This window comes from Falco cherrug, chromosome 1, assembly GCF_023634085.1.
Source record: "Falco cherrug isolate bFalChe1 chromosome 1, bFalChe1.pri, whole genome shotgun sequence".
NCBI classification, from domain to species: Eukaryota; Metazoa; Chordata; class Aves; order Falconiformes; family Falconidae; genus Falco; species Falco cherrug.
Genome location: NC_073697.1, coordinates 32,484,161 through 32,498,042, shown reverse-complemented (window position 1 = coordinate 32,498,042; position 13,882 = coordinate 32,484,161). Strand labels below are relative to the sequence as shown.

The window sequence follows — 13,882 nt, the reverse complement described above, 5'->3', positions numbered from 1 at the left end:
TAGGCAATTGGAAGGTTATATATTTTAGTGTGGTGATAATCTTGTGGTTTGAGGTTAACAAATGTAGAAACATGTGTAGCAGGCACCTTGAGAAATCATCTAGTTAATGCCTGCACTGTGGAGCAGGATCGTTTTAACATGATTCTTGATGAATGTTTAACTAACCTGTTGTTAGTGGCATCCTGTTTTGGAGACTCCACAACTTGGCAGACTGTTCCAGTCTTGAGCCACTCTTAAAGTTCAAAAGGTTTTTTTTTCTTTGCAGCTTCTGTGCTGTGATTTAAGCCTGTCATTTCTTGGCTCCTTAACAGTAGATGTGTTGTTCCTTTTTTCTCTATAGCAACCTATTACCTAGTTCATCGGGCCCCATTTTCACTCAGGCTAAACTATCCTAGTTCATACAGTCTTTCATTATTCACATTTTTTGTGTTTTTCAAATTTCTCCAGTTTGTTAACAGATTTCTTGAAGCATGCTGTCCAAAATTTGACACAGTACTCTGAGTAATTTTAAGCTTTACTACATGTCTCCAATATAAATGATGGCTGATACTGTGAACCATTGTCAGCTTTGAGTTGAGGAATCTCCAGCAGTGGTAATCCGCACCACGTTTTGGAATTGCAAACTGCAGAATGCTTTGATCCATTCAAACTTAAAGCAATAGCTAAAATAGATACAAAAGAGAGAACCTGACATTTGATTATTAGCATTCTGTATGTTTGTTACTTTCCTGGAACCATTATGCCTGTCTGAAATATCTTGACAATGAGTTAATTGGTGGGCTGAAAACTATTTTTAAAACTACTTCTAAAACCTCCTTTTTTAAAAACCTTAGAATATAAAAAATCACCCTATATTCTAAAAAGCTGTGCTTTTTAGTTTTGAAAAACTAGTAAATGTTAGCTGGTTTCAATTTTTCTCTTACAAAGAGCTTGTTCTGAATTTGTACTACTTCTGCACAAGCATTTTTTGATAAATTTATTTGGAATACCATGTTTGTTTTATTATTTTGTCATCTAAAAAGAGCAACTGTAAAATGTGATGTATTATATCTAACTAATATTTCCAAATAACTGATTTACAAAATAATTTCAACTCAAAGTATTCATACTTCAATTTTGTATTATTTATCCTAGAAAATTATTGGAGTGTTCAAACCAAAATCTGAAGAGCCTTATGGACATCTAAATCCAAAATGGACCAAATATTTTCACAAAGTTTGTTGTCCTTGCTGCTTTGGCAGAGGCTGCCTCGTTCCAAATCAGGGATACCTCTCTGAAGCTGGTGCCTATCTTGTGGATGACAAGCTGGGGCTTGGAGTTGTACCTAAAACTAAGGTAAAAGTTTAAATACAGGAATTATTTAGTGCAAAAAAATGTATAGTGATGGATTTTTCAGTCTCTGGACTGTAGTTGTAGAGACATCCTTGTATATCATGAGTTATTCTCAAGTCATTTGTGAACTATTTCAGGTCCAAAGACACGGTAATTTGGTGTAGAAGTAGTGACGGTTATTTTTGTTTTAAAGGAGTAGTATGAGATCTGAATTGAATCTCTTCTTTGGAACCACTTCACTTCCTAGCATTTTCTGACATGTTTGTGCCTTATGTTTTGGTGAGATGCAAAAATTGCAAAAAGCAGCATATAAAGATTTCCTTTTTCTTTTGAGATACGTAAAAGAGCAGCTATTCCCCTTTTCATATAAAATTTGTCTGATAGAAGTACCTGATGTTTCCTTTTTGCTTTTTTTGACAACTGTGCATGAAATTTACTGTAACTTTATAATTGAAATAATGAGGAATTCTGAGCTGAGTTTTTAACTTTCTTATTTTAAGGTTGTCTGGCTTGTCAGTGAGACCTTTAATTACAGTGCAATAGATCGTGCTAAGTCAAGAGGAAAAAAATATGCTTTAGAGAAAGTGCCAAAAGTTGCTAAAAAATTTAATCGAATTGGACTACCTCCTAAGGTAAGATGAAAAATAAGCAATTTGTGTGTTTCCTGATTCTTACACAAAACTTTGGAGTAAAAAAAAATAATCATAGTTTTCAACAGGATTTTTCTTCTACTGCTGAGATTACCTATCTATGAGTGACTGAAGTTTAATAAATATGACTGTTTCTGTGCAAAATCTATCCACTCTGTCCATACCTTCATTTTAACTACTTTAATAATCTTGCCACCTCTCATTTCAGTTTGGAGTTCAGCTTTCTGCTGGAGGAGTAACATGTTAAAATGCTGTGCATCTCTCACTGGGTTTTTTTCTTCTTGACTGTGTAGTACACTACGTTTCAGTGTCATGTTTTCACATTGTTTGGTTCTCCCCTGCAATATATCTCGTTCTTTCATTTTTTTAAAATGTCTCCCGCCCCCTTCCTTCCCCCCAATCTTTATTATTTTTTCCCCTTCTATTGGTTTTTATTCTTTTAGGTATGCTGTTATCTATTCATCATACCTTCCTTTAATCTTGCATGCACTATTCTACTGACTAATACCTTACATCTTTGTTGCCTAATGAGCTTTATTGTATCCCCAAAATATTGCCACAGTATTCTGTTCCTAAACAGCTTGGGTAACCCACTTGTGTCAGTTCCCAGGAATTTTGATCCATGTGACATACGTTATGCAAGCTTGTATCAGCATCGTTATTCCACATGCTGTGTGTTTATCCATGTCTCTGCACGTGTGCATCTATCTGCATTTTACTTCTCAAATATAAGTGCTACTTTGAATTTTAATCTTGTGCACCTCTCCTGTTGCCCATATGTATACAGTCTATGCTATCTGTAGTTTTCTTCCCTGGACTCTTGGGAAATGTTTAAGCCATTTTCATGCAGGAAGTGTTGGTCTTGAAAAAGTGGTTAATGCTGCTGTTCTCATCAGTGAAACATACAAGCTTTTCAGAGAGGAATATTTTTCCTCTGTAATTTTTTGGTGAGTTTCCTGTTAGCTATTGAACCAAGTGTTTCCAATGAAAAAGAGAAAAGATGTTTCTTTCTCTTTGTTTCAAATACTGCTTCTAATACGGAGTGTTCATATATGTTGAGCTCTCTGGCTACATTTTATTCCTGGTGAACTGGGTGGGTGCTTAAACAAATACTAAAAAAACCCCCGTAACAAAACAAAGCAAAAAAACCCAACAGAAAAGCCCCTTATGATATGAGTATTAATTTTTTTTAGATTTTTAGGAATGGCAGAGAAACTACTTAGTAATCTTTTTTTTTTTAATGTCATACTTCGTGTTCTGAACTTTGAAGGTATATAATCAGTTTTTCTGTTAATGTTAAGATTAGTTATGTGACCTATCCAAGTGCATTTTCCAAATGCAGTTTCTTTATGTTTTAGGTTGGCTCCTTCCAGCTGTTTGTTGAAGGATATAAGGAAGCTGACTACTGGCTCAGGAAGTTTGAAACTGATCCTTTACCTGAGAACACAAGGAAAGAATTTCAGTCACAGTTTGAAAGATTGGTTATCTTGGATTTTGTCATCAGAAATACAGGTATTTGTTAGTGTCTCTTGGTATCTATCTATTTTTGTGAGGCAGAAATGGTAAGCAGTGCTGGCTGAAAGCTGTTGCTGAAGGCTTCTAATGCATTTCAGATGCTTTTCTCACAATTTAAGGCCAGAATGTTGCATTTTAAACTTAAACGTTTACTCTGGATTCAACATTAAATAATGCAGTATGATAGAATCCAAACAACACTTTTTGGCTGTTACTTGGTCTTTTTAAGCAATGTAGGAATTCAAGAACAAATCTTTCATTATGCTTTAATTCTGTCAGTAGGCTATTAACTGTCTGTTTCCCCTGATTTAGATAAGGCCTGGTGGAGTTTCAGGAACCATAAGAAAAGCGATGACTATCATTCCTTTTATGCTAAGCTGGAGGCAATAACAGCACAGTAACACCAAAATAGTTCATATTCATTTTGACTAGGCACTGAAATACAACTGTGATGTGTCTCAGTTCTTCTGCATTCTTGTTTCTTTCACTCAGAAGCTGGGATTCTTCTGTTGATTATGTAGGTGATTTATTTCCTCAAGAATCTAAGGGCAGTTTTATATTTAAAATACTTTCTTTGCTGCTTTGTCAAAGTGGGTGTCTACTCTTCTTCAGACATACCAGCTCTAGTGCATTTTCCTTAAATTCACTTATTAGAAAGGAATCCAGCTGAAAATAAGTCACTCTAACCCATGGCTTTTTAGAAGTAAACTAAAGAAAAACATTTCATAGGAACGTAATGCTTTCTAGCTGCTACTGTGGTCTGTCACTTTATCAGATAGATCCTGGTGTTTCCAAACGATTACTGCGTCCTATGACATTCTTAAAATTGTAAGGAATATACTCAAAATACAAAACCTTATTACATGGATGATTTGACCTTCATCTAATATATCTAAACATGACAGAACATGAAAATCTTATGATGGATGTTTAACTCAACATAAGGGAGCAGATGACAGAAGGATTTACAGATCCATGCAATCATCTTCTATGTGAAAGACCTTATGAAAGACCTTATCGAAGCCCTCGCTGTCTGAATTTTGCCTGAACAGTGCGGACATTTTCAGCTTCTGAAAGGCTCTTAGGCTTCTTTTCCCTCTTAATCTTTGAAGAGTTTTTCTCCATGCAGTCAAACATCACAGTATCTATAATTTTGGTGGGCCTTTCCCTTTCCCCATCAGCATTAGAACAAGCTTAAAAATGAAGTCACTGTGGTTGCTGCTGCTGGTATCCTTTTCCCCATGAAAAGTGTACACTATGGCCAATCTTTCTGCATGAAATGGATGAAAATTTTTTTCTCTTAACTTTCTTGTTTGTTTTGCTGTATATTCAGCCAGTTGGGGAAACTAAAGCAGGAATACATAAAAGAATGCCTGGTAAATTTTTAGTCTTTTCAGTAAATCAGTTGCCTCATACATTTCAGTAAAACTAAAATGCATGTATTGTGATGGAAGAACCTTTGTGAACAGTTTTGCCTGATGTCTTTTGGTAAATTCTCAATTTACAATATTAGTTGTTGTATATCACTTTAGATGACTTTTTTTTTTATAAATGACATATTGTGATATGCATTTTCCTGTTTAAAGACAGAGGTAACGATAACTGGTTAGTCAGGTATGAAAAACAAGATGATGGACTTGATCTATCAGATAAGGTAAGAAAACTGTACTGAGACATATTCTTTACATTTTTTTAGTTTTATAGTTTGGTCTTGGAGGGGGTTAAGTGCCCGGCTTTAACCCTGGTGCATGGTCTCAAGGAATATGATAACTGAAAATTATTCCAGGTGAAATGAATGGAAAAACTATTTGGATTAGGCTAGTCAGGATAAAACAGTGCTAGAATTTATTTGTATTGTTCTGTATTTTTTTTCTTTACTAGCTTGGGCTATAATAATAGTAAAACTGCCCACTGTTGCTCAAGCATGCTTCTTCAGCTATTTGTATGATGTGCTTGTTCTGTATTTGGGAGAAGGGCTCCTTTTTAATGGTGGCAGAGTAAGAATTATATCTGCTGGGGTTTATCTGTATACTCCTTTGTATTGAGCTGACTTCAAGCAGTGAAGCTAAAAAGTATATTATTCAGTATTTGTTAATGTATTTCACTATTTTTGTTAAGCACATAAGTATCACTTAACTTTTAAATATTCCTTCCATAGGATAACCAGTGGACTGTAACTAAAGAATCTACTATTAAAATAGCTGCAATTGACAATGGTTTAGCATTTCCTTTTAAGCATCCTGATGAGTGGAGGGCATGTAAGTATCACATTCTTCAGTCCTCTTCCTTTTGGAGGAGGAACTTCCAAATAAGTATTTTCTTTATTTGGGTTGTTAAGTATTAAGAAACTAAGAAATCATCAGTGTAGTCATATGTTTGGGTTTTGTTGTTTGGTTATTTTAAATAATATACTTTTCTTCAGAAAGTTAGCAACAAATTCCAGTTTTGCCATGGCATATGTGACTTAGTCCTCTTTCATATTTTTTTACCCATATACCTTTTAAGCAGTATTAATACATGGATATTCATAAGCATACTGCTGTATTTAAACTGACTGATGGTGGAACTGGAAAAAATTCACATGGCGCTTCTTGTGTGTTTTCTTGAAAAACATCTGAGTGCAAGGATATGTGAGTTGTCTCTCTTAATGGCCAAATTTCTATTTCAAAACAAAGGGTACTGTTGTAGGTGAACAAGTAGATGAGCTATTTGTTATTTTTACTTGTTCTCAGCTTTAGCTTACTTTGTAAAAGTTAAAGCTAGAGTGCTTCTGACCACATCTCTGACTACTTATAGTTTAGAGCAGGGGTCCTCAAACTTTTTAACCAGGGGGCTGGCGCGCGGATGCAGTGGCAGGCAGTTATCTGTGGCTGCTTGGTTTCCCCCCCCAGCCCCTGGCGGGGGGTGGGGTGGGAGGGTCTGTAAGTACCAGGGGCTGGATTGAGGACCCTGGGGGGCCGTATCCGGCCCCTGGGACTTAGTTTGAGGACCTCTGGTTTAGACGGAAGTGCCCAACAGGGTTTACAATTATTTCTGTGGGCTGTTAGCCAATCAAGTGATTATGGCAGTTAAGTGTGGGCTAGTTTTGCTGTTAAAAGGCTAGTTAATTACTCCACCCAGAGCTCTGCATATCTTGATAGTCAACAGTTACTGTCCTACATATCTCTTGGCTACAGTCACTTCTGCAGCTGTTCTAGAGACATGGCAATATTGCTTATTTTATAACATCTTTGACTTCAGCATCAACAGTAATAAACCTAGAATTCCACTGGGCAAGCGTGTGACAATTCTGTAAAGGTAAAACTTGTAGCGTAATGTTGAAAATGGCAGGCTCTTAATGGATAGAGCAAGTTTTCTTGATGAACAGAGCTGATGGGTCATCAAGGATAACCTCCTCAAAGCCAGAGAACAGCCTATCCAAAAGGCAGGGGGCTGGTGTAGCATGGAGATGAACAGGGAACTCCTGAGTGAACTGGAACACAGAAATTGAGTACATTAAAACCAAGCAAAACAAGATGGACTCCCCTGGAAAAACAGACTGTCCAAAAGTGCAAGAATGGAGTCTGGAAAGTCAAGGCATAGCTGGAGTAAAGCTAGCAGAGGGTATAAAGGGCAACAAGAAGGGGCTGAGTAAATTAGAAGTGAGAGTGGAACTGAAGAAAAGTGCAGCAAAGAGATAAAGGCACAAGGCATAAGAAAGAACAAGTTATTCAATGCTGACTTTGCCTCAGTTTTCACCTGTAAAACTTGCTCTCAGGCTCTTGGGTCTCAGAGCTCATAAGCAGGGCCTCTGGGAATGAATCATTACCCAAAGCAGAAGAAAGGAAATGGACATACAGAAGTTCATAGGTGTAGATGGAATGCGGAGTGCATTGGAAACACGATGGGAGCTGGGTGTTGTCGGTGTGAGGCAGTTTTCTCATCACTTGAAAGACTGCAGTAATGTGGGAGATGGCTGATGACTAGAAAAACAGTATTGCGTCCATCTTAAAGAAGGGCAAGATACAGGGTACAAGGTAAGCCTAACCTTAGTCCCTGTGCAGATCGTGGAATCAATCCCCCTGGAAGCCATGTTCAAGCACATGAAGAACAAGAACATGATGGGGAAGCCAGCATGGATTTACCAAGGACAAACTGCTTGACCGACTAGACAGCTTTTAATGATGACTGGCTCAGTAGATGAGGGGAGAGCAGTGAATACTGACTTTCCTTGACTCTGGTGAGGCCTTCTGTGTGGTTTCTCACAGTGTACTTGTAGTGAAATGTGACATATGAACTTGGCAAACAGACTGTGAGGTGGGTGGAAAACTGGCTGGACTGTCAGACTCTAATTGTGAGCAGTGTTAGGAAGCTCAGTGGGTGGCCTGCTACTAGTGACGTTCCTCAGTTCCTGCAACTGATACTGTTTGGTCTCTTGTTTTACATCTAGTAATACTAATGACTCCTACCATATTTCTTGAAAAAACTGTTTGATAGCAATTGTATGAAAAATCCAAAATGTTTTTCTCAACACGCTTAGAATAAGGCATTTTATTAAACTAAAAAATTTATTAAAAAGTAATGGTACTTTTTTGTTAACACTTCAGTATGAGTCAAACGTTTGAAAAATTTCTATTTGATTGCAGCCATTAATTTACTCCAAAGGAAACTGCATTACAAAACTAGAAGGCTTCTACTGTTGCTTACAGTGTTTAATTTACATACCTTTTTTACTTATTGCTTCAACTAGATATTTATTACTTAACATATTTTCAATGTTTGGAAAAAAGGTTAGTAGCTGTAAAGCTGCTTTTGTAACTGTAGCCAAGAGGTATACCAGGTGACAATGTTGTTAAAAATGGTGTTACTGAGAACTCCTAGTAGGCAGTGGAGTACTGATCAGTGGTAAGCACCTGCGAATTTCTTTTTTGCCTGTTGGTAATTTTAAGTGTACTGTTTTTCTGCTTTAGATCCCTTTCACTGGGCTTGGCTTCCTCAAGCAAAAGTTCCTTTCTCTCAGGAGACCAGAGACCTAGTTCTTCCTCGCATTTCTGATATGAACTTCGTACAGGATCTTTGTGAAGATCTTTATGAACTATTTAAGGTGAATCAAGTGCTTCTTTGAATTGAGCGTTACCAAAATAGCTAATACCTCTAATAGAACAGTTAGATGGTTTTTCTTTTTATGAATTTAACTTGGGTGTCATAATACTGCACTATTTTAGTTTTAACACTGGTGTGGTAGAAAGGGTTTATATAGTTAAGAGGAAGCTGTGTCACTAATGTGGCTAATTGATTATGTGAAACATATATAGAAGGTAATCATGTTTTAAGATGAGCTGATTACTATCAATTAAAGCTAGTTAAATTCTGTAGCACAAATCTATGTTAAAAGTCCATTTAGCATACCTGTGGTATGTATACATGTAAAATAAATGGTAGTAACCTGAGGAAATCATGTATTTAATGTAACTTAAAGTACCTGCATACCTTTCATATACTTAATTCTACATACCTACGTTGTGTGAAGCTGATTCTGAAATCTTGACCGTATTTAAAGTAAGTCAAATTTACTGTATTGACACATAAAGAAGTGTCCTTCTCCAAAACATTCCATAAATAATTGTCAGATGTTCAAGTGAAATAATCCAAATCATCAGGATGGAAAGAAATAGAAATTTTAAACTTTTAATGAAAATGCAGCTGTAATGTCAAAACTAGATCCTGAAACACATCTGCCATATTTGCATCTTTGACTCGATTGTATTCAGAGTGACCCTTGGTTGTCTGTTAAACCCTGTGAAGTTAAGTATTTAATAAATCTGAAGGAGGAAGTGTTCTTTAGCCAGAGTAAAACTGAAAGACAGAGCAGTGTAACATCATGTGATGGTATTAAGCCTACCTACTAGTGTCCTGAAGTGGTATCCACTGACGTATTTCACTTTTATGATGTGGAACATCCTTCATTTTTACATATGTAAAAGTGCTGCAATAAATAGATTTTTTTTTTTTTGGTGTCATACTATGAGTATTTGAAGCTTTCAAAAACTGTGTTGCTAAATATGACTATGCATATTATGAAATTGATGAATTTGCATGCTAAATATGTAGCTAAAAATAAATGGGTCATTTTCTATAACAACTGTTCATTTTCTCCAATAAAGACTGATAAAGGATTTGATAAGGCTACTTTTGAAAACCAAATGTCTGTTATGAGGGGGCAGGTAAGACTGCTTTTTTATATTTTTATTTATGTATTTAATTTGTCATCACTTCTCAGCTGTTTTCTTAGAGCTACAAAACCTGACTGCTATTGCATTGAGACACTTGAATGTATTGTCATCTGAGAAGACCAAATTTCTTTCTAGAGTTTGTTCTTATTTGGATATAGATGGGACAGCAGAAAGTGTAAATTGATAATTTTTTTCACTTGTATAGATTTTCTTAATGTAATTGGGTTTTAATGTTTCTGTGGGGGATGGGGAGGACTTAATACCTATATATTTTTAGAAAGTATTTTAAAAGTGAAACACTGGAGAAGGATCATAAACTTGGATAGAAAACTTGGTTGGTGATTTTGTTATTAAAATAAATGAGACTTTATTTTGGAGGGTTAACTTGGTTATTGAAATGCCTCTCACAAGAAAGCAATATTAGGTAATAACATTTCTTCATCCTAGCAAATGTCAGGAACCATACTTGGAACGAATCCAGTCATTTTCGGATTAGAAATTTGATGAAAGTTGTGTTGGGTCTTTTCTAACACTGAAACAAGGGAGGGAGAAGGGTTTCTCCATCTTCTTGATGTTTTAAAATTTAAGACTGGTGTGATATACTGGAAACAAGCTTTAGCTAAGAACAAATTGTGTAGTTCATTGAAGGCATAAAATAGTGATTTGTGAAAATGTAAGGGAATTGGACTAGATAAATTAATAGTCCCATTTGCCCTGAATTTATTGCATGTGACTCCTCTGTGTTCATAAATTCAACATGGATAGTTTAAAGCTAGACATTCACAATTTGTAGAGTGGCTTAATCCAACCTTTTCTCTGTAGTTTCCTGTATCAAGAAGTATGTCGCACAAGACTGCAGCTCTGCTTACTCAAATATAATCCTAGTTAACATTAGTTACATGTGGTGGCTAAAAGCCAGCAGACCTTAGTTATTACATTGGATTATAGGAGTTATTTTAGAAAGAACTTTCCTGAGAAGTTTGTGCAGTCACTGGAAGGTCACTTTTGAAGTATTCATCCATTTTACACTGTGTTAAGTAGCTTTTCTGTGATGAGACATTTGACTATAGGGAATCTGTTATTTAACAAAAAGATTAAGGAAATAACCCAGATCTATATAATTGAGAGAAGTCTTGCTAAGGCTGTCTAAATTAATTTCCTACTATAAAGGCTGCATCTGGTCCCTTTCTTCACACCTTTTTCCTTGAGGTGGATTTCAAACCTTTGAGGGTTTTGGTTTTGGGGTTTTTTGTTTAGTTGGGTTTTTTAAAAAAAACTCTCTAGCTATACAAGGATGTGTTTAGCTGTGGAAGACTAAGGTTTTTAGGTGTGGACTTGGGGAAGAAATACAGATAATGATTTATTCTCGGACATGACTGGAAATCGGCAAATGATGCCTTTTAGCACTGATTTTGGACTTGCTTTTGGTGTAAAAGCAAAGTATGTTACAAGGTTATTAAAGAAGAGTTGGATATCTAGATCACATAATAATGGATTTATTCAGTTAAGATGAATTTGCAGTATAGCCAAAACATCTATAAATCCTTTAAAATGAAAACTCTAAGAATTAGAAAATGAAGAATCTAGTTGGTGAACATAAGGAGTCTGAAGAGAAATATGTCTTGCAGGTAAGGGGCAAGGTCTTTAAATCTGGGGTCCAAAAGTACTTAGAACCATAATTTTGTGCAGTGGGGGGAAAAAAATATTGGGAAGGGTTTCAAACCAAAGATAAACGATTCTGTCAAGAATATGGAGACTAAACAACCAGGTAACACAGATGTATGAAGGATTGCCTTAGAACTTAGAAAATGTAAATGTCAAATGCAGTTGCTGCAAGAGCCAAATTACAGTAAACCATGCAAAAGACTACCTGTCAGGGTTCTTCAGTCATGAAAGTGCAGAATGAGCAGGGGATCATTAAGTCACACAAGGAAGAAAGGGGCATTGTGCAGGGGAGAAAAAGGCTTAATATTAAGGATAATGCAAGTGTGTCACCAGAACTGAATTGAGTACTTGCCTCAGTTTTCAGCAGGGTAACATTGAACGTGGGGTAAGTTATGAGGGCAGTTCATCAGCACTGAAGTTTTAGAAAGAAGATAACAGAATCCTGGGAGCTGAGGGTTAAATTTGGATCTTAGCACTGGGTTTGGTTTGGGTTAATAATACGGCTTCGTATCTTCTGATACGAAAATAATTTGTAGCTAAACTTCTGGCAGATCCTATGTTAAATACATGTTGATTGCTTTCCTGCAGGTTTCCTTCATTAAAGGTGCAATGCTCTTAAGAGATGTGCTAAATTTAAAATGGCGTTAGATTATTTTTTTGTCTGTAACATTTTCCAAAAATTTGGAGAGGGTTGCATGAAATATTCAAGAAAAGAAGGGTAGTCAGAGAGCAGTAGGATGTCATAATATAACCAAATAAATAAAAATACTTCTACTTGCAGTAGATCTATTTAAAAAGCATTTGATAGCACAGTCCTCTACAGAATTGGTTTAAGACGGGCATCTAAATTTGTAAGCTGGTTAGCCATGGATTTACTTGTGTGCCCTCACCTTACCTGCTCTTACTCTTTTAGATACTAAACCTTACTCAGGCGTTAAAGGATGAAAAAAGTCCCATTCAGCTTGTTCAGATGCCACGTGTGATTGTGGAGCGAAGTAGCACTGGAAGTCAGGGCCGAGTTGTTCATCTGAGTAATGCATTCACACAGACCTTTCATAGCAGGAAGCCTTTCTTTTCCTCCTGGTAGCATCAAAAATACATGGGAAGAGTAAGTTTTTCTTAACTTTAGAAAGCTACTTCTGTGTAAAGGCTCTGCAATAATGTACTTCTGCTGTATGCCAAGAGCTCTGACTGCCAACACCTCAGAACTTAAATTCTAAAGACTTAAGAAATGTATTTTGAATGTAATAAAGGTTTACAATTTTTGTGTCAAAATTGTGAATTCTTATGTCAGGGAACAAGAACTTGTCCATACTGTATTTTTATAGGCTAAATTAATGTATTCTGAATAAGGGAAGATACATGGTTTGCATATGCTGAGAAACTACTTTTGAATACAACAGGAATTCTTTTTGTTTAATATAAATGTGAAAACCTATACCCTATCAATTTCTTTTGATACGGTCATTAAAAAGACAAAGTGCAGAATGTTATCTTTGATTGTAAAAATGCTTTTCCTTGGAATTTTTCTTGTATTTTAAGCTACTTGAAAAATGCACTAAAAAAAACAAAACAGTTTGTCTTTGACAAACCAGTGATAGAAATGGAGAAGGGGAAAAAAATGCTTTAAGTAGGTTTTTTGCACGTGGGGACCAAAAACAGTTTAGTTGAATTATAGCAAAATTCAACACAAGTACACACAGTTCCTACTGTGACACAATAAACTGAGTGTACATTTCAGAGGTTGAAATTTCACCTGTAGCTTTTAGAACTTGTGAATTTAAGCACACGTATGGAAAGTTGTGATATTTCTTGATAGAGCCATCACAATGAAAGAATTGCACCATGTTGTTACAGGTTTGTTTTGCCATTTGTTGTAATAATGTGTTCATCGGTAGTCACCGAAGTGATTCTGCACCGTTAATGACAGAAATGCTAACGTGTTCATCACAGAGCCAGTCTGCCTTCTAAATTTCTGTGTAAACACAGCTGTGTTTTTTTGGACCAGAACAGCCACGATAGGGCCGTAATACATGGAGCACAGAGCTGCTGTTGTGCCCTGGGCAAGGCCGTGCCCACCTTGCCATTAGCGTTTGTTTAAGTTACGGAGTTGAAGACTTGATGGTCATGTTTCTCGATCTGTGGCTTATGTAACATGGCAAATATTCTTATTTTAGTAATTTTCTGGACAGTTAGGAGGGGGAATGGGAGGAAAATTGCTGCTTTTCTGGAACCTTCAGTATTTCAGACACTACTCTATTTTGTAATTCTAAGCAATACTGCTGAACTCAAATAATAAAATGCTTGTATTTTACTTATTTTTGAGTAGATGTAAATATTAATGTAGCATGCCAGCAATTTACATGACTAACTGAAACGTTTAAGCCTTAAATGTAAAGCTCACTGTATGGTATGAAATAAGACTGACATGATCGCCTTTATAAGCTTCCCATGATTGTTTATCCAAACGGTTTATTAAAAAATTAAAGATAGTGTTTATGTACCGGA

General features: G+C 36.1%; 1 protein-coding gene across 4 annotated transcripts in view; it reads left to right on the top strand.

The window, feature by feature from the left end:
• Positions 1 to 13,882, top strand: part of PI4K2B (phosphatidylinositol 4-kinase type 2 beta) — a 25,291-nt gene extending 11,409 nt beyond the window's left edge. For 3 of the 4 annotated variants that reach the window (XM_055701009.1, XM_055701012.1, XM_055701010.1), the window contains exons 3-10: positions 1,135 to 1,335; positions 1,833 to 1,964; positions 3,341 to 3,494; positions 5,084 to 5,151; positions 5,656 to 5,755; positions 8,447 to 8,580; positions 9,641 to 9,700; positions 12,288 to 13,882. In XM_055701009.1, the coding sequence (XP_055556984.1) occupies positions 1,135 to 1,335; positions 1,833 to 1,964; positions 3,341 to 3,494; positions 5,084 to 5,151; positions 5,656 to 5,755; positions 8,447 to 8,580; positions 9,641 to 9,700; positions 12,288 to 12,461 (1,023 nt within the window). In that variant the 3' untranslated portion in view covers positions 12,462 to 13,882. The remainder of the gene's footprint in view (positions 1 to 1,134; positions 1,336 to 1,832; positions 1,965 to 3,340; positions 3,495 to 5,083; positions 5,152 to 5,655; positions 5,756 to 8,446; positions 8,581 to 9,640; positions 9,701 to 12,287) is intronic. The other variant, XM_055701011.1, reaches the window with a different exon arrangement.